General features: G+C 40.1%; 1 protein-coding gene across 22 annotated transcripts in view; it reads left to right on the top strand.

The window, feature by feature from the left end:
- PPFIBP1 (PPFIA binding protein 1) overlaps window positions 1-20432 on the top strand; it is a 191518-nt gene that overhangs the window by 156035 nt on the left and 15051 nt on the right. For 8 of the 22 annotated variants that reach the window (XM_021092133.1, XM_021092137.1, XM_021092141.1 and 5 more), the window contains 9 exons: window positions 870-954; window positions 3205-3359; window positions 9904-10019; window positions 11467-11523; window positions 13221-13281; window positions 13601-13630; window positions 17003-17174; window positions 17661-17693; window positions 20235-20385. In XM_021092133.1, coding sequence (XP_020947792.1) covers window positions 870-954; window positions 3205-3359; window positions 9904-10019; window positions 11467-11523; window positions 13221-13281; window positions 13601-13630; window positions 17003-17174; window positions 17661-17693; window positions 20235-20385 — 860 coding nt within the window. The remainder of the gene's footprint in view (window positions 1-869; window positions 955-3204; window positions 3360-9903; window positions 10020-11466; window positions 11524-13220; window positions 13282-13600; window positions 13631-17002; window positions 17175-17660; window positions 17694-20234; window positions 20386-20432) is intronic. The other 14 variants (XM_021092144.1, XM_021092134.1, XM_021092136.1 and 11 more) reach the window with 3 other exon arrangements.

The following is a 20432-nucleotide window of genomic DNA, read 5'->3' as shown; positions in this document are numbered from 1 at the left end:
CTGGGTGCTCAAATTTCTATAGGATCACCAAGAATGACATAACTTCTTGGTGGTCCAAGAAGGCTTGAAAGAGGACATATTTGGGCAAATTCCGAGGAGGAGCAAGAGTCATTAATCAGGAAAATGAATGATTCTGGGCAAAGGATCCATGAGTGAAAACATGTCTCAAAACCAAGGCTTGAAACAACCGAGTGCATGCTGGGAACATTCTGGAGTGTGAGACATAGGTGGAGGGCGTGGGTGTATGAGGACGTGCTACTGTGAGGATCCAGCATCACCATAAGCTGTGGTGTAGGTTACAGATGCAGCTAGGACCTAGAGTTGCTGTGGCTGTGGTGTAGGCCTGCAGCTGCAGCTCCAACTTGACCCTTAGCCTGGGACCTTCCATATGCCACAGGTGCAGCCTTTTAAGACAAAGAAAGAAAAAGGATGGAAAGTATCTAGTGTGTTCAGTAAAGAGAAGGTCACTGCTGACTAGTTGAATCAACTTTGGTGGAGCGTTTTCAGGAGGGAAAAGCTGGATGGTGATTAATGACGGCTGGTCAAGATAGCAAGCTTAGATCTTTCAAGCTCTGGCTTAGAGAGGAGAGTAACTAAATTTAATGTTGGGGTTTATTGTTGGTTTTGTATCTTATTACCTTGTTTTTGTTTTTTAAAGACGGTAGCTGAAGGATAGGATCTCTAAATTTAGAGATGCTTTATCTCTGATGTAAGTAGGAAAAATACTCTAGACATTACCCGTTGTACTAAAGTTTAGAAGTATTCTTTGAATAATGTAAATAATTCACATCTACTTATTCTTTGTGTCATAATTACCTTTATGGTTTTAAAACCAAAATATCGAAGATGATAATCTATTTCGTTAATAGGATCGGAAAATAGAAGATCTTCGACAGTGCCTGAACAGGTACAAGAAGATGCAAGACACAGTGGTGCAGGCCCAAGGTCAGAAAGGTAGTAGCTCTAAAGGCTTTTCTGCTTCACTTGTTTTTAAGTGGCTCTGAACTTTTTATGTATGGCCTCAATTTCTTTCATGAAGTGTATCCATTATATCAAATTAAATAGCTCATTCATTCATTCAGCGGTATTAGTAGGCATCTGTTCCCTGCCAGGATGTGTAGGCTGATACATTGTTGGTTGGTTGCTCAAGGAGAGCCTCTCCAAGGAGGTGATTAGATCTCATTCCAGAGAGAGAAGGGGCTGGGGGGTGGGGGTGAGGGAGGCAGCACATGCAAGAGCTTCAGGGGAAAAAGACTTTTGGTGTGTTTATAGCACAGGGAACTCTATTCAATATTCTATAATAACCTGTATGGGAAAAGAATCTAAAAAAGAATGGATTCGTGTATATGTATCACTGGATTGCTTTGCTGTACACCTGAAACTAACATTAACATTGTAAATCAACTATACTCCAATATCAGATAAAAATTTAAAAAGAAAGAAGAATCAAGGAAGAGCAGATTAATTTCTGTCATTAGACTACATTGAGAAACGGGGTGAAATTCAGAGAATTGCACTAGCATGATCACTTCTGGCATTTTTCACATAATTCTTTCTGAACTTTTTTCTATACATATAAACATATAGTTAAAAGAGATACTTTTTAACCATATATAGCAGGATAGAATTTTATAAACCTTAGAAAATTAGGTCCTATCCCATTGCAGAGTTATGCAAACAGTGATTTTTCACTGGGATTTATATTTATTTAGGTAATCCTCAGGCAATTTGAAGAATATCTAAATTCTAATAAAAATTAGAGTAAAAATCTAATAAAACCTAAATTAAGAAGTTATGTCTAATTAGCACTTTAAACAAGTGTCTGATTTGCCATTTAGTATTACTCCGAGAACAGTTGGAAGGACCATTCTGTTTTTAAACAAAGACTATCTGGCACTGTTGTTCAGCACTTAATCCTTTTTATTTTTTATTTTTTTGTCTTTCTGCCTTTTCTAGGGCCGCTCCCTCTGCATATGGAGGTTCGCAGGCTAGGGGTCTAATCAGAGCTGTAGCCACTGGACTATACCACAGCCACAGCAACGTGGGATCCGAGCCAGTCTGTGACCCACACCACAACTCACAGCAACGCTGGATCCTTAATCCACTGAGCAAGGGCAGGGGTCGAACCCTCAGCCTCATGGTTCCTAGTCAGATTCGTTAACCACTGTACCACGACGGGGACTCCAGCTCTTAATTCTTTTCATTTCTAGAGTTTTGAAAAACTCTCAGAGTTGCTGCTTTGCTGATTGTGCAGTTGGTTTTCTCCACTTATTTTTTTCTGCTTTAAAATGAAATGAGTGGCATAAAAAGATCCTCTCAAGGGATCAAAAGGTCGTCTATCCCTTTTACTTTTCCACATTTTTTTCCGAGAGTGCTGTAGTAACGGAGGGTTTTTTTTATTATTATAGTTGATTTACAATGTTCTGCCAATTTCTGCTGTACAGCATAGTGACCCAATTTTACACACACACACACACACACACACACACACACACACACATCTTTTTCTCAAATTATCCTCAAATGGAGTTGTTTAAATGGTGATTTTGTTGCTGTTCAGAATCATTTTCATTGTGCGACTGATATTCCTCTGCTGGGTTATTTCCAAACTGAAATTTATAAAGCCCCAAATGTTGACACAAAATTACGAGAGGGTTGTTGGACTAAGGTTAACTTTTTTTGTTTTATTTTGTTTTTTAGGGCTGCACCTGCGGCATATGGAAGTTTCCAGGCTAGGGGTTGAATCAGAGCTGTACCTGCCTGTCTACACCACAGCAACAGCATTGTGGGATCTGAGCCACATTTGCGATCTACACCGCTGCTCACAGCAATGCCAGATTCCTGATACACGGAGTGAGCCCAGTGATCAAACCCTCATCCTCATGGATACTAGTCAGATTTGTTTCTGCTGCACCGCAATGGAAACTCCCAACTTTTAATGTCAATGCTGTGAGTCCATGATTGTGTCTGTTAAACCTCTTTTAATTAATACCGCTCCTGGATACCCATGTGGCCTTCAGGTGCTCCCCCTTAGAGATGTTTCCTTGGCCCCTTGTTGTTCTTCAGGTGAGGCCAAAAGTTGACTCTCTGATTTTTGAGGATCAGAAGAATTTTATATTCAGGATAATTGGGATTCTTAATCTTCCTCCAAAAGTGAAAAATGAAAAGCTGCTGTTATCCGCTTTCTGCTTGGTTGTTCCCTAGGCCAAGATGATGACTTTGAAGATCTGCTCCCTTCCAGCTCCTTCTCCACTTTGCTGGATGTGCAGGGTTTTAGTGAGCTGGAGAAAAACCTGTCACCTACGCCAGTAATGGGACCTCCTAGTCCTGACCCATTTAACACAAGTGCTCCAGAAGAGGTATTCACAGGCTCTTACTCCTTTTTTCATGTTAAGGAGACTCTGTCGTGAGAAGTTAAAGTGCTATTGGTAACATCAAACATGTGGGTATTTTCTCACTTGGATTACTCAGTTGCTTTGTCCTGGCAATTTTTCTGACCTCCAGGTCTTTATCTGACATACATATTTTTTCCATCCCTTTAATAAATAAAACCTTGGGCAATATCACAATTGCTTACCTAATTCAGGAAAAACTTATGAATCCCTTGGGGATGGATGTCATCTTCAATATGAGATTATAATCTATTTACGGTAGAATAAGGGAGTAAGTAAAGTGGGGGTAAAGTGAGATTATATAAATTGTTTTCGGTCACTTTTAATGGTAAGTCTGAAAGATGCAAAATTTCAGTTAACATGCTGGGCATTGTGGTGCCATGTATTGCTTGGGGTACCCAAACCTGAAGTCAGCAAAATGGATTTGGTCTATACGCGTAGTTATGGCAAAACAATAAGAAGCAATTGCCCTGAAAGATACATTGATTGCTTGATCTCTTAATAAATATGGCATCTTCTTCATGGAAGATCTGATTCATGAGATCTGTAGTATTGGAAAGTTGCTTCAAAGAAGGAAATACCTTCATGTGGCCCTTCAAATTATCTTCATAAAGTTGAAATGATGGAAGAGACTACCCATTTTATAGAAGGTGGAGATGTTGGCAATAGGGAAGACCAGATCAACAGGTCTATTAGAAGGATGAACTAAGGTGTCTACCGTGATTTTTGCTTTTTAGGGCCAAACCCGCAGTATAGGAAGTTCCCAGGCTAGGGGTCAAATCGGAGCTGCAGCTACTGGCCTACACCACAGCCATAGCAACACTGGATCTGAGCCACATCTTCAACCTACACTGCAGCTCACAGCAATGCCAGATCTTTAACTCACGAGCCAGGGAGTTAAGCAAGGCCAGGGATCAAATCCACATCCTCATGGATACTAGTTGGTTTCATTACCACTGAGCCACAACAGGAACTCTAAATAACTTTTTTTTTTTTTTATGGCCAAATCTGCAGCATATGGAAGTTCCCAGGAATCAAATCTGAGCCGCAACTTCAACCCATGCCACAACTGTAGCCGTGCTAGATTACTAACCCACTGTGCTACAGCAAGAACTCCAACCATGAATATTTCTGTAATCTGGTTAGTTAATAAACAGTGACTGCTTTCAAATAGAAAAAAAAAAAGGATGGCATAAGATTTCCCCGACTTTGTTAACCTTGAAAAAAGCAACCAGAGGGGATTGAACAGTCTTAAACCCACTTTCATTACTTTCACCTCAAACTGGCACCAAAATCTATTTTTGTTACCTACTGCTCACAACCCTCCAAAACTTTGTAGTTTGAATGACAACAATTCATTTTACCAATGACTCTGTGGTTTGAGCAGGGCTCAGCGGGAACATCTTGTCTCTGCTCCTCTTGGCATTGGCTTAGGTCATCATGTGGCTGGTGGCTGGGACCTCAGCTGAGGCTCTGACTAGAATAACTGCACTTAGCTTCCTCACCGTATGGTGGCTGGGTTCCAAGAAAAGGACTAGACAGATTTTATCACTTTTGTGACATATCTTGGAAGTCATGTAGAATCTCTTCTCCTATAGTCTCAGGCCCAGCTAGATTCAAGGAGAGGGAACATAGACCCTTTCTGTTGGTGACAAGTGACAGTTTCACATTAGAAGAAGAACACGTGGAATGGAAAATACAATCTGCTCCTCCACTCACTGGCTTTAGCAATTTACATCCCTCTCTGAAGATCCCTCAGTCTCATTCCACTTAGGCATCAGCATCCAGGATCTTGTCTTCCAGATCAGGTCAAGCTATTAATGAAACTCCTCAGGTGCATTTCTTTGGACACAGCTTCTTGAATATCATTCCATTTGATTTAAAGAACGTGGAACTCAAAGGACAGACTATTTACCCCATACACACCTGGCCTAGGGTGGTGGGACAGACATAATATAACTGCTGTAGGCACTCCCATTAAAAAAGGAACACAAGGCACACAGGTGTCACTAGTCCATAGCAATGCCAAAACCCAGCCTTGTTGCCAGTTCCTTTACTGGGGCCTAGTCTTCTGGGCTCTTGGCTTCCTTTTGGGCCATCTTTCCTTTTCTGTAAGAAGGAGCCTGTATTTGCAGGTGAGAGTTTTCTGTAAAAACATTCATATAGCTCACAAAGTCTTTATTTCTTCTCATTTTCTGCTTGCTGTGTTTCTTTCAGTCTAGTTTGGTAAAATATTTTAAACATTTGGACTCTCTTCTGAATCAATATATAATCCACTCCCTTAGATAAAAGCATATCTACAAATATCTTCATAAAAAAACCTTCTCTACCTTACGTTCCCTGTAAGGCCACTGTGGGATATCCCTTTATTGTTAGTGGGATATCTCTTTATTGTTATAGGGGTTTTTTTTTTTGTTTGTTTGTTTTGTTTTGTCCTTTTGTCTTTTGAGGGCCACATACTCAGCATAAGGAGATTTCCAGGCTAGGGGTATAATCAGAGCTGTAGCCACTGGCCTTCACCACAGCTACAGCAACGACAGATCCGAGCCACATCTGCGACCAACACCACGGCTCCCAGCAACGCCGGATCTTTAACCCACTGAGCGAGGCCAGGGATGGAACCCGCAACTTCATGGTTCCTAGTCGGATTCGTTTCAGCTGCTCCATAGCGGGAACTCCTATTTTTAGAGTTTTTGATCTTTTCAAAGAGTTCAATGAGACAGCACCACCTTGAATTTTCCTGAGTCTTGACAAAGCCATACCTGTGGCTTCATTTTAAGACCATTTTCCTGATAGTACCTGTGCTCGATCTTTGCCCTGAAATCATTTCTTAATTTTCATATCTCATGTTCTGTGAAGGGAAACTAGGAATGAAAAAGTTTGATTTTTGAACTTAAAAATATTGGCTTCTTTAAATATAGCAGTTCCTTCTTTGGTCATCTCTCTTCTAACACTTTATTATAGGTAGTAAGAATGACTTCTTTTTATATCTGTTGCTCATAGTTATGCAACAAGAATGGACAATTTGAATTGAATTCAAGAAGAACAACACTTCTCTTTTAAACGTAAGAGAGGGCTAAAATATGTCATTAACAAGAAATTCTTGGGAAAGGGAATTAGAAGGTAGTCAAAGGATACGAACTTCCCAATACAAGTAAGTGCTGGGGGAGTTCCCACTGTGATGCAGTGGATTAATGATCCGGCTTGTCTCTGGAGGTGTAGGTTTGATCTTCAGCCCAGCACAGTGGGTTAAAGGATCCTACATTGCTGCTTCTTGGATTCAGTCCCTGGTCCAGGAACATTTATGTACCACAGGTGTGACCATTTAAATAAATACATAAGTACTGTGGAAAAGTACTACAGTTAACACTGCTGTATTGTATACTTGAAAGTTGCTAAGAGTAGATCCTGAAAGTTATCACAAGCAAAAAAACATTTTTTCCCTTCTTTTTTTTTTGGCATCTGTATAAGGTGATAGATGTCAACTAAACTTAACTAAGTCAAGTTATTATCCTGGACACCTAAAACTTACATGGTGGCTATACGGCAATTGTATCACTGAAAGGGAAAACAAACAAACAAACAAACAAACAAACAAAGGGATTAGTGAAGGAATAGGAAATATTTTAGAGGGAAAAATCCCTTATTAAAAATATAATAGATGAAAAAATAATAGATGATAGCCAGTGCATGTGCTGTATTTGTAGAGAGGCTGTTGTCCTAAAGGCTACACCCAGATAACCTCACATCCTTACCAAAAATGTCTTCACTGTGTGAATTGTCATTTAATGACAGATTTTTAGTTTGGAATAAGAATGATTTGAGGAGGATTGAGGGTGTTGAGTCATATCATAAAAGGCAGGAGGGTTATTTGAGGTTGGAGTTAAAGTCCTAAAGTTTGAGAGGTCAGCCTGCTAGTGTAGCTATTTTTCTTTATTTTATTGAAATATATAAATCATTGTATGATTTAAAATGTTGTGATAATTTCTGCTCGGCAATAAATTGATTCAGTTATACATATATACACATCCATTCTTTCCCCATGTAGATTATCCCAGAATATTGGTAGAGTTCCCTGTGCTAGATAGCAGTTCCCCATTGGCCAGACATTCCATGTGCCACCGTGTGCATATGCCATCCCAAACCCCGAGTCTATCCCACCCTGCCACCCCACCTCTCCTTTTTGGTAATCATGAGTTTGTTTTCAAATTCTATGAGTCTGTTTCTGATCTGCAAATAAAGTCACTTGTATCCTTTTTTTAGATTCCACATATGTGATATGATGTTTGTCTTCGACTTATTTCACTTAGTATGATAATCTCTAGACCAATCCATGTTTCTGCAAATGGCATTAATTCATTCTTTTTTATGGCTAATATTCCATTGTGTATATGTACTACATCTTCTTTATCCATTCCTCTGTTGATGGACATTTAAGTTGCTTCCATGACTTGACTATTGTGAGTAGTGATGCAATGAACATTGGAGTGCATGTATATTTTCAAATTATGGTTTTCTCTGGATAGATGCCCAGGAGTGGGATTGCTGGATCATATGGTAGTTCTATTTTTAGTTTTTGAGGAACCACCATACTGTTTTCCATAGTGGTTGCACCAGTTTACATTCCCACCAGCATTGTAAGAAGGTTGGTTCCCTTTCCTCCAAGTCCTTTTCAGCATTTATTGTTTGTAGTCCTTTTAATGATGGCCATTCTATCTCAAAGAAGTTTTGATCCACATTTTTCTAACAATTAGTGATGTTGAGTATCTTTTCATGCACCACGGGATATTGAATGTAGTTCCCTGTGCTATACAGTAGGACCTTGTTGTTTAGTGTAGCTATTTTTCCCTGTGATTAGGAACCCACGGAGGTGCATGTACTTCAAGAAATGGGATGGTAGATAAATAAAGTGCCCGGGATGGATCATAAAAGATTCAAAGTGAAAAAAAATGATAGTGAAATAATCTCCTCTTCTATAGCTATATGACTTGTTAAGGAACAAAATTCAACTAAGTAAATTTTAAAGGTATTATTGACTTTAGCGATTCATGAATAAAGAAGCATTCTATCAACTTTTATAGGCAGAAGGGAGCAGGAACAGGAAGTCTTACTAGGCATTTGCTAATTGGCTAAAGCAGGGTTATTTCTTTAAGTGAAGCAAAAGATCTTTCCTTAACATGGATCAAAGTTAGGTAAATTATGCTGAGCAGAAAGTGTTGATTGATTGACCTAGGCCTGCCTCCTCTGAGAGAGCTGAGCATAGAAACTTAGTTACATTCAGGCTAGCTAATGTGGAGCTTAGCACAAGTAACTCCATCTTGAACAGACTCCACATTTTGTACTCTTTGACAGTATCAAAGGATGAGACAACCTCGGTAACTGAAACAAAACAAACAAATAAAAACCACAATTGCTTATTTAAGTAAGGGAATTTTGTTGGTTAAGGGCATTCTCTTTGAGTGGATCATATATAGGGCTTTTAGGATGCTTGAACCTCAGGAATTGGGCTTTCAGTGGCAGGAGTGTGTTGATATCAGCTGTGTATTGTTATGAAGGTGAGGCTGTGGTTGGTTGATTTGTTGGCATTCAGAAATGTCTTCCTGGTGTGAGTTCCTACCCTGACTAGCTGACTCCCAAGCCAAGAGCTATCTCAGATTGGTTGACTCAAAGAAGTGAGTTCACTGAGGCAAGTTTTGTTCATTTTTTTACTGGAATACTTTTAAAATGTTTCATTTATTCATGATGTGGCTCCCAATCTAACTGCTCTATGATTGTCAAAGATTACTGAAAACCAGTGTTTAGAAATTCTTTCACAAAGTCTGTCCTTAGGCATTTTAGGGGTTGGGGGGTTGTATTATGCTTTTTTTGTTGGTTTTGCTGTATTATTGTTATTATTAACCAATGTGTATTAAGTAGTACAGCCACAAAGTCCATTATCATTTGTTTTAATTACCGTTTTCATCACTTCTGTTAATTGAAGTCAGTTAGCTTATTCACATAGAGAATAATAATTAACTGGCTTGACCGATGTTCTATATTTGACTAGTGGTAGAAATTAAAGTGAAAATAATGTTTTGTTTACAAAGACTTTAACCAAATCTCATCTGAAATCATTGCAACCCTATGAAGTAGACATTGTCATTTTATAGAGGAGGAAACTGATGCCCAGTGAAGTCACTTGGGCAAGGGTGTCAGAGCCAAGATTTCAACCAGGGTTTAATGTAGTTAGGATTACTATTCACTTACGTAATGGTCCTTATTATGTCCTATTCTCAATAGCCAGTGTCTTCTTCAGAAGCAAGTCCAAAAATTACTTTCTATATTTTCTCTGATTAACACTTCTAGATGTTTATATCCTGAGACCATTTTTTCAATGTGAGAGTAGAGTTCTAAACACAGGTTATGAAATGTTATCAATCGACCACTTAATTGTTTTATTTATATATTTTTTGCTCTGTGGATTGTGTTTTGTTTGTTCAATGATTTTTGGCTACTTATTATTGTATTGCAGTTCCACACCAGCATCTTGCAAGTTTCAATCCCATCATTATTGCCAGCATCTAAAGGCTTGGAAACTTCTGAAAAAGCGAAATTGCTTCCTAAGCCAGAGACTCCATTTGAGGAGAAGTATGTCCTTTATGACCTCACACTGCAATGTAAATGCTCAGAAAAGCAGAGCCACCAAAAGCAGGGGTTCACTGTGTATATTTACAGACATAATCTTTTACCTGGAAAAGCAAGAAATGGGACTTGTGCCAGGGAACTCAACAGCAGTTCTGATTTAGGAGAGAGAGCAGTGCCTCATGGCCTGAAGTGAGATCTTAATTCTCTGCTCAGGAATTGAACCGGGGCACCCTGGATGAAAACCAGGAATCCTAGCCACGAGACCAGCTAGAGGCTAAAAGTGGAATTGCCCTGATTCTTGCCCTCATTGAAACCAAGAATGTTTCAAGGAGCTAAAGACTGTAAAAACAGGTGTAAAGTTTATTGTTAGAAACACAGTACACCATGTGGGAAATACAGAGTATTAGTCTATTTATCTAAGGCAGAAGGAAAGCAGTAGTACACACCCAAAGGAGAAGTGAGGGTGCGGGAGTCACCCCTGAATGAGCAGCATGCGGAGAGGTGATTTAAATTACTTACATGGGACAGTTCTTCTGGGTCTTTGTCTTACTTTGGCCAATTATCATGTTTTATTTTCCACACCTGACCAGATCTAGGGCCCTCTCCTGGTCTGCATGTGCATCTTTTGGCCAAGATGTATTTCAAAGCAAGGCATGGTGGGAAGGTTATCTAGATTTATTATGACCTGGCACCCCTTCCCTTTATGACCCAGAGGGGTCTCTCTGCACATGTGTAATTGGGGTCACCCTGATCCTGAGGATGGGGCATACGTGACCTCTTTGTTCTTCTGTCCAAGCAGGGCTCAGCCCCTCTTTTGATCTTGTCATTACCATTTTTAACTTGTCTTCACAGAAGACAAGCACCAGTTATTTGCCTCGTGCCTGTTATTTCTATCTTGAAGTATAGGTAGGTGGCTGGTTGTAAATGTTTGTCCTGGAGCCCACCTATCTCCTGCCTCAGGAAGTGTAAACAAGAGGCTAGTTGAAGTTGTCTATCCTGGAGCCCATCCTGTCTCCTGCCTCAGTTCCACATTATTAAAAGGAGAGAAGTAGGATGTACCTGGAGATGAGGCTGGGGAGATGTGCTGGTCAGGTTAGACAGGGATTTTAGGGAACTTGGATTTTATGGCCTAGGTCACAGGTGGCCATCAAAGGCTTATAAGGGACAGTCACATGCACGGGGCTGTTTGGAAGGTGGCTGTGAAGGAGACAGGACAGAGAGAGGAGAGTTTCTCCATAGGCAAATAGAATTGGGAGGAACTTATTCCCAAATTAATTGTCTAATCTTATGATTAGGCCAAATAAAGTTAAACAGACTATCGAAGAAAAAAAGAAAGAAACAGCTTTCCTTGCAGTTTTTTGTTTTTGACTGTTATATAACTTGGAATATATATGGTCTTTTTTTTTTCCCCATGAAGCTCATAAATACCTTTCTTTGTTTTATATTTTAGTGATGGAAAAATAATCCTTGGTCCTGCTGCTGAAACTCAACTGTGCGATAGTATTTCGTAAGTTCTACCTTTTCAGATCTGAAAAATGTGATAGATACTTGGGAGAGAGGAGGCTTCTGTTCCACCAATGACCAGCATTAAAAGCAAATGATGCTGAGGCCTGAATGAACGAATGCAGCCATAATGATGGGGTGGGGGTGGGGGCAGAGGTTGTAAATTAACAAACAAATACTTGCTTTTTTACCATTATCTCAGGCCAAGTTTGTGCTGATCTTCAGCCTTCCTTCATCAGTTTTCTTTCGATGTTTTATTTTTTTTGGCCATGCCTGTGGCATTCATTAAGTTCCTGCTCCAGGGATCGAACCCATGCCACTGCAGCAACCCAAGCTGCCATGGTGAAACACCAGATCCCTAACCCACTGCACCACAAGAGAGCTCCTAAGTCGTCTTGTACTGACTTATGTTTTGAATAGAAGTCTACCAGAAAAGCATCACAGAGAGTGATGCGATGGCTGGCAGGGCTACCATGTTTTTTTGTTTTCGTTTTTGTTTTTGTTTTTTTGCACTTTCAAGTTAATAAGCTGACCTAATATCTAAGTTTATCAAAGTTAAAGTCTGGATTAAATTAAGAAAATCTATTTTCAGAGCAGTACTCCCAAGATGAGATCTTTCTTTTTTCTCCATTATCTTTTACTTTATTTGGTATTGACATTTCTAGCAACTTATTTCCACACAAATACATGAGAAATGCCTTTTAAAAATCTGTTTAGTGTATGATGTTATTCTGTATCTTAGGGCAGAGGTGTTGCTTTTTCCTCTTTGTTTTTAAACTGGTCACATATTCCTGCTTCAGTTTTTGCAGAACACCAGCTCCATGTAATGGAATGCTACTTGTATGAAAGATAAAGGCTCTCTAAGAAACAAATCTGACTAGCATTCATGAGAACGCAGGTTCAATCCCTGACCTTGCTTAGTGGGTTAAGGATCCAGTGTTGCCGTGAGCTGTGGTGTAAGTTGCAGATGTGGCTCAGTGGATCCTTCATTCCTGTGGCTGTGGCATAGGCCAGCAGCTGCAGCTCTGATTCGACCCCTAGCCTGTGAATCTCCATATGCCTCGGGTGCGGCCCTAAAAAGACAAAAAAAAAATAAATACTTTTTTTTTTTTTTTTTAAGAGAAAGCCTCTCTAGATGTTTACAGGGTTGTTGGGCCTTCATTCAGATACCAAATGAATTATTACAGGCAGTAGGCGGGATTCCTATATTATGCTTAATTAGAACTTGAAAATGAACTGCTTTGCCAGACTCAGAGAAGTGATTCCCTTGTGAATTGGAAAGTAAAACTTTCACCCTCTGTTTTAATTAGAAAGATTATATATAAATAGTACGTATGTGAGTGTTTTAAAAGTTCCTGGTGAAATGTATATACATGAAGCATGGACCATTAGCCCATGGAAAACACTGGTTTATTTTCAAATATTGACATCACAGGAGAGTCCTAAGTGTTTTTCCAGCCGTTGTAACGTGTGCGGGACATTCAGAGTTATTGGCAGGACAGTTAACCACCCCTGCTTTTAAAAGAACTAAACGTTATAATTTAGTTAAGCACATAAGTGACTGCCTGAATCCAGATTTTCTTTTATTAGCAGGATTCCACTCACATACAATTTTCATTTCTTTCCGAGGTATTCTACTTAGAAACAGTGGCACCAGAGCCACTCATTATTAATCATAATTATTATTATTGTTATTTTTAGAACTTCAAGTCTGCAGAAGTCTAGCAGTCTGGACAATCTGAAGAAAGAGCCATCAGATGGGGTTGGTTCTGCATTTTTTTTTTCTGTCTGTTACCCTGAGAAGAAAAATATTTAGGGATCTTTTCCCATATGTGGTTTCAATCATGGAAAATTATTAGATACTGCAGTTAATGATAAATATTAAGAAATATGAATATAAAGGATTGGAAAGTAGTACCTAAAACCAAAAAATAGAGACTTTAATAAAACATTGTAGGAAATTAATGAAATGAAATTTTGTAGCCTACAAATAGATGTAAATGTATTTTAATTGTTGTTGTAACAAATTCTGGATAGAGGATTACTGTAATAATCTGAAACACTGTTGTTGTTTTGAACAGGGAAAGGAGTCTGCTCCAAAGCCTTCAGAGGTAATTTTTATGTCCAGATCACAGTGTAAAAATGTTTGAGACTTCTAATACATGTACTAGACATGGTATACCTACCACTGCTCAAATGTTTCCAACAAACTGAAACTCTCAGAACCTGCTGCAAGATGTGCCAAATGAACAAAGCCAGACATGAAAGACTGCATAGTAGATGATTCCATTTAGGTGAAATATCCAAGATAAATCCATAGAGACAGAACACAGATTAGCAGTTGCTAGGGAGGAATGGGGAGAAACTGCTAATTGGTAAGGAATTTTATTTTAGAACAATGGAAATGTTTTGAAACCAGGTACAGGCATTGGTTGCACAACACTGTGAATGTACTAATGCCACTGAATTGCTCACTTTAAAGCAGTTAACTTTTAGGGAGTTCCCTGGCAGCCCAGTGATTAAGGCTCTAGCCTTGTCAGTGCTGGGGCCAGGTCACTGCTGTGGCTTGGGTTCGAACCCTGACCTGAGGACTTCCACTTGCTGTGGGTGTGGCCAAAAAACTACTTTTCAGTTATATGACTTTCACCTCAACAAGTTATTGAAAAAACAAAAACAAAGCCCCAAACTCACAGTCATGCTATTTGATGACCATCATCACCATAACGGGGCTTCCTTAGACGTCACAAAAGGCCCTGCTTGGATAGATTCCCCAGCTGCTTATGTTCAATATAACCACTGTCCATCTACAGCAAACATTTTGGTATTTTTAAAGGGCGTCATTGACATGGGCTCTGTTTCTTCTTCCTTCTGATTTTTGGTCATGAACCTTGCAAAGGTCACAGCCTGGTAGTCAGACTACCTCCAGATACAATCTCTTGGCTCTTAGTGCTTTGAGTCACAGTGTAGGTATAACTGACAAAGCACCGACAGAGAACACCACTGCAATTCAAGACATTGTCCTTGTTTTTGACTTGCTAATTCAGTAGGTGGTATGAAATGATTTTTACATCGGCATTGAGGCATGGATGACAGCACCCCTATATTGTGGCATCTGTACATTTTTAGTTACTATGAGTGGTAGATATATAGACTACAATAACCGGTTTTTAAACCTGTATCTCCTTGCCCTGCTCTCTACTTCTACAAAAAAGAAACAGAGGGTGGGAGTTTCCTAGTGGTCTTGTGGTTAGGATTCAGTGCTTTCACCGCTGTGGCCTGGGTTCAGTTCCTGTTCTGGGAACTGAGATCCCACATCAAGCCACTGTGTACCACAGCCCACATCCAAAAAGATAAACAAAGGAAAAGAAGACAGAACAAGAGATGTTCAAGAAATGAGAAAATGCAAACAAAAGAATCCTTGGATAATACTAAAGCAATATAAGAGACCATGTAGTGTAATTGCCAATTCAAATAACCAGAAAGCTCAAAAATAAGCTATAGGCATAACTCAGAGATATTGCAGGTTCAGGTCCAAGCCACCACATTAAAGCAAATATTGTGATAAAGTAAATAGTGCTATAAAGTGAGTCATACAATTTTTTGGTTTTCCGGTGCATATAAAAGTTATGTTTATATTATACTATAATCTATTATATGTATAGCATATCTTAAAAAATGTACAGACCTTTATTAAAAAGTAGTTTAGTGCTGAAAAATGCTACCATCTGAGACCTCAGCAGATTGTAATCTTTTTGTAATAGTAACATCAAAGATCAGTGATCACAAGTCACTATAATTAAATGTGATAATAATGAAAGAATTTGAAATATTGTGAGAATTGCCAAAATGTGACACAGAGACACAAAGTGAGCAAATGCTGTTAGAAAAGCAGTGCCAATGCAGGATTACCACAAACTTTCAATTTGTAAAAAAAAAAAAAAAAAACCCACAATGTCTGAGAGGCACAGTAAAGTGAAATGCAATGAAATGAGGTATGCCTGTATTTAAAAATCACAATTGAGGTCCTTGATAAGGATTTTGAAACAGTGTAAAGATCTGAAGTGGTTTCTGAATCAACCAAGAAAAATTTAATTTTAGTGAGTTTAGCTTTAATGTTAAGTGTGTCTGAATGTATCACTGTCTTCAAAAACTGTTTATCCATGTTTGGTAACTCGCAGACAAAACACAATTATAACCCAGAATCCCATTTCAAAGAAAATACTTTAAACAGTTGCTGATTTGCCTTCATTTTATTATTAATTCTTAGATAGGAATATTTAAAATAACTGGAGTAGACACTCCTTACATTGCTGATATAGAAGCTTGGAACTAATGCCTACACTGAAGAATAATTTCAGCCTATTGGGCTTCTGCTGATATAGTTATAAAGACTGTGAATTATGTTATAGCCAAGTCTATGTCATAATTGTTAGGAAAATAGGAAATCTGTTATTCTAGTTATTTAATATTTTTATCTCCAAGTCTTTGGGGGAATGAGGCAAATACTGGTTTTTGTTTGTTTGTTTGTTTGTTTGTTGTCTTTTCTAGGGCTGCACCTGCGGCATATGGAGGTACGCAGGCTAGGGGTCTAATTGGAGCTGTAGCCGCCAGCCTACACCAGAGCCACAGCAACGCAGGATCCGAGCCACGTCTGCAACCTACACCACAGCTTGTGGCAACGCCAGATACTTAACCCACTGAGCAAGGCCAGGGATCAAACAGCAACCTCATAGTTGCTAGTTGGATTCATTAACCACTGAGCCACGATGGGAACTCCAAGGCAAATACTGTTAAAATAAAATTTGAGAATTTCTCTCTCCTAAAATTTTAAAGCCCCAAAGACATGGATTAAAATTGATGATCAGAGTTCCCTGGTAGCTCAGTGGGTTAAGGATCCAGTCTTATAACTGTTGTGGCTCTGGTTACTGCTGTGGCATGGGTTCAGACCCTGGCCTGGCAACTTCCACATGCCATGAGCATGGCCAAAAAAATTTTCAAATGGGGGGGGAGGAGTTCCCACTGTGGCTCAGCAGTAGCAAACCCGACTAGTATCCATGAGGACATGGGTTCAATCCCTGGCCTCACTCAGTGGGCTAAGGATCTGATGTTGCTGTGAGCTGTGGTGTAGGTTGCAGACATGGCTCGGATCCCACATTGCTATGGATATGGTGAAGGCCAGCAGCTGTAGCTCTGATTTGACCCCTAGCCTGGGAAATTCCATATGCCATGGGCATGGCCCTAAAAAAAGACAAAGTAAAGAAAAAAGATTGATGATGAACATGGTTTTTTTTTTGTTGTTGTTCCTTAAGTACCTTCCAGAATTGACTTTTTAAACTTCTAATATGGCATTTGACCCTCATAATAAGTTTGTTCAGTTATTCTTTGAAGTAAAATCACATGTGTAACATATTTAGTACCCCACCTGGCAGGTATTGATAATTATGCATGTTAGTCTGTTACACTTATTATTACCTCTCTCTCAGGATAAAGCTCCGGTAGAAAGCAGCCCGTTTGGGAGCCTTCCTCCCAAAGCTCCAGGACACGATGCCTCCGTGGATGAAAATCCCTTTGGCACTCGAAAAGCCAGATCCTCCTTTGGTCGTGGCTTTTTCAAAATAAAAAGTAGCAAGAGGACAGCAAGTGCACCAAACTTGGGTACGTGTGGCCAAGAGGCCTTTGCCTTAGTTCTACCAGGAAGAGGAAAGAATTAATCCCTTCCCCTACCTTGTTCATCTATTTGTACATTTCTCCTTCTCAGAAATGAAGGAGAATGACTTGGGGGGAGTTAGCAAAAAAAAAAAAGCTTCCATGGGCTTCATTCAGAGGGAAAATAGCTTGGTGTGTACGCTCACCTGCTCTCTGTTCTGGGTGCCAACCTAGAGGAAAGACCAGTTTCCCAGGACTCTCTCTGCCTTCATGATAAACAGCTTCCCTTCTGTTTCCAAAGTGGAGAAATTAACCCCAGATTGACAGTGCAACTGGAGTCTGTGTGTAGGGTCAGAAGCACCATGCAATGCCTCTCAGCCCTCCTGCTGTGTGTATTTTGTGAGTAGGTGTTCGATCTGTGTTTCACTTTGTCATTCCCCTGTGTTCTCTCCATTGGGCTGCGTGTGATTGTGTGCATTGTTGGGATTTCTGAAGATCGTAAACGAAGTGCCAGTGCGCCCACCTTAGGTACCGTACCCTGCATGCCCATCCTGGCCAGTGCCACGCTCCCAGCCGAGCTAATCCCTGCGCTTGGTGTCTGTGATCTCTAGAAAGCGAGCTGGCAGCATCAGAAAACGGAGTCCTCCACTCCAGGGTGCTTTCTACCCTCCGCTAAAAATTAGGACTCTCTGGAGAGCCTTCGCTTCCAAGCCTAAATGCTGCTGTAACCCATGCTAATGGCACCTTGCAAGGACCTCGACATGCCCAGTGGCCAGCTGAGTGCAGGGCAGGAGCATCCCACTGTCGGAGAGTCCAGCTCCTTTACCCTGAAGCACTGCCCTATCACGCTAACTGCCAGGGTCTTGCACCTCCTTCTCCATGATTACATTTCCCCAGAAAGAAATGTTTTTAGCCAAATAGAGGTCTGTGGAAAACATTGCCAGCAATCATTTTAAACTTATTTCTCTTATGGGAACATTCTTCTGACACATTTTTGCTTTGAAGATGAAGTAGCATATAGTGACCACAGAGGTTAACTTTATGGGCTATCTGAGGAGTCATCCCCCCCGCCCCCAAAAGCGATTGTAGGAGAAAGGATGCTCAGTTTTCCTCTTTAAAGGGCAGAGTACAGTGGGGAAAGAAATCCTCAAAATAAAAAGTAAAAACTGGATGCTTCTAAAATGAGGGTGAGCTGGAGTTCCCTGGTGACCCAGTGGTTAAGGATCCGGCATTGCCACTGCTGTGGCGTGGGTTATTGCTGTAGCATGGGTTCAATCCCTGCCCCAGGAGCACCACATGTTATGGATGCAGCAAAAAAAAAAAAAAAAAAAAAAAAAAAAAAAAAAAAGAGAGTGGGCTGGGCAACATTTTTAGGGACAACAGAACACATTACACCTGTAGGGTTTGAATGGAAAGGTTCCTTTGGGTTTTCCCAGTAGCTTCTATTACTTGTATAGGTGTCCACACATATATTCATGTAGATCAGCACAAGTGACTTTCTTAAATGTCTAGAAGGAACACAGGGTGAATAAAAACGACCTATTCAAGGAGTTCTGTTGTGGCTTGGCGGGTTAAGAATGTGACTAGTATCCTTGAGGATGCAGGTTCACTCCCTGGCCTTGCTCAGTGATTAAGGATCCAGCATTGCTCTAAGCTGCAATGTAGGTCGAAGATGTGGCTCAGATCTGGTGTTGCTGTGGCTGTGGCATAGGCCAGCAGCTGCAGCTCCAATTCATTTTCTGGCCTGGGAACTTCCATATGCTGCAAGTGTGGCCCTAAAAAGAAAAAGAAAAAAAAATCTAAGCAACTATTTTCAAGTATTTTTGTATTTTTCTTAGAAGAAGCATATGGTCAGTGCTAGGAGGCAAATGCTGCTTACTATAACCTGTAACCACAGCGCTGCTTCATAGAAAAGTCAACCTCTGCAACTTGTAGATCTTGCTGAAACACTGTCCCTGTGGTTTTGATACACGTTTTACTTTGTTCTTTAAAAGTGCACATTTTCGATGTAGGAAACAGCATCCCTGTGTTTGCTAATGTGGGATTATCTGTTAAAAGGACGAGGAAAGTTGACACGGGGGGGTCTGAGAGTAGCAGATTTGGATGTTATTCTTTTGAGGCCAAATCAACAGGCACTAATTTTATATCAAAAGAAAAACGTAGGAATATCCGGTTCATTCTTCTCTTGGTGCCTAGAATCTAACAGGTTACAAATAGGAAGACATTTCTTAAAGAATCACCGGGACTCTTGGTAACTGATTTGATGTAAATGCCAAAGGAGAGAAAGAATGAAAATGACAAAAAGAGTTTGGACTGGAGTAACAGAATATTAACTAGCACTACTGAAATAGAAAATAAGAAACTGTAAGAGAAGACTTTCAGGAAAACGGAATGGATTTGTGGAGTCCAAGCTATCCTTGGCATAGCAAATTGGGAATATCCACAGACATTCAGACCCTGAGGCCAGGGAAAGAGATGAAGCTCAGAGATTCTGATATCAACTGCTTGTCAATGAGTAAAGCCATCATTTAGTGCTGAGCATAGTGGGTGTGAGCTTGTCTAAAGATCCCACAGAGGAAACCCAGATCAGAATCCTGGAGTGAAAGAGGAAGAGAAAAATGGGTGCTACAGCCAAGAAACTCACAAATGACAGAGCAAGAAGTGAGCATGTTGTGTCAGGAAGCTAGTACCAAGGAGTACCAAGTACTGCAGCAAGAGGTAGTTAGCAGTACCAAGTACTGCAGCAAGACTGAGAGTAACTTCATTAGCACCACGCTCTAACCAACTAAGCTAACCGGCCAGGTGAGCATAACTTCATTACGAATTCAGTCAAATAAAGAATCTGGTGATCCTTGTAATTTGTAAGTTAATGAACTTGACACACAAGAGAGGAAATGATAGAATAGAATGTAGGTTTGTGTTCCATCTTTAATATTTACAGGATACTCTTTGTAAATCCCTGACTTATAGACCAGCAGCAGCAGAAGTCTTGAAGTTGCTTAAACCAAGGAAATTTTTTAATTTCCATATTTTAAAATTCATCAAGTTTGTTTTCTGTTCCTGAGATAGCTGAAACAGAGAAGGAGACACCCGAGCATTTAGATCTGGCAGGTGTATCTTCTCGGCCAAAAGATTCGCAGGGGAGCAGTCCCTTCCAGATGGCTCCACCATCACCAGATTCCAAAAAGAAATCCAGGGGTATCATGAAGCTCTTTGGAAGGTAAGTAACAGAGCAAACACATAATGTGGGGCTTTGTCTTCTGTGTG

Source organism: Sus scrofa, chromosome 5 (assembly GCF_000003025.6).
Source record: "Sus scrofa isolate TJ Tabasco breed Duroc chromosome 5, Sscrofa11.1, whole genome shotgun sequence".
Taxonomy (NCBI): Eukaryota; Metazoa; Chordata; class Mammalia; order Artiodactyla; family Suidae; genus Sus; species Sus scrofa.
The sequence above is the reverse complement of the archived record's forward strand: the minus strand, read 5'-3'. Positions and strand labels throughout refer to the sequence as shown.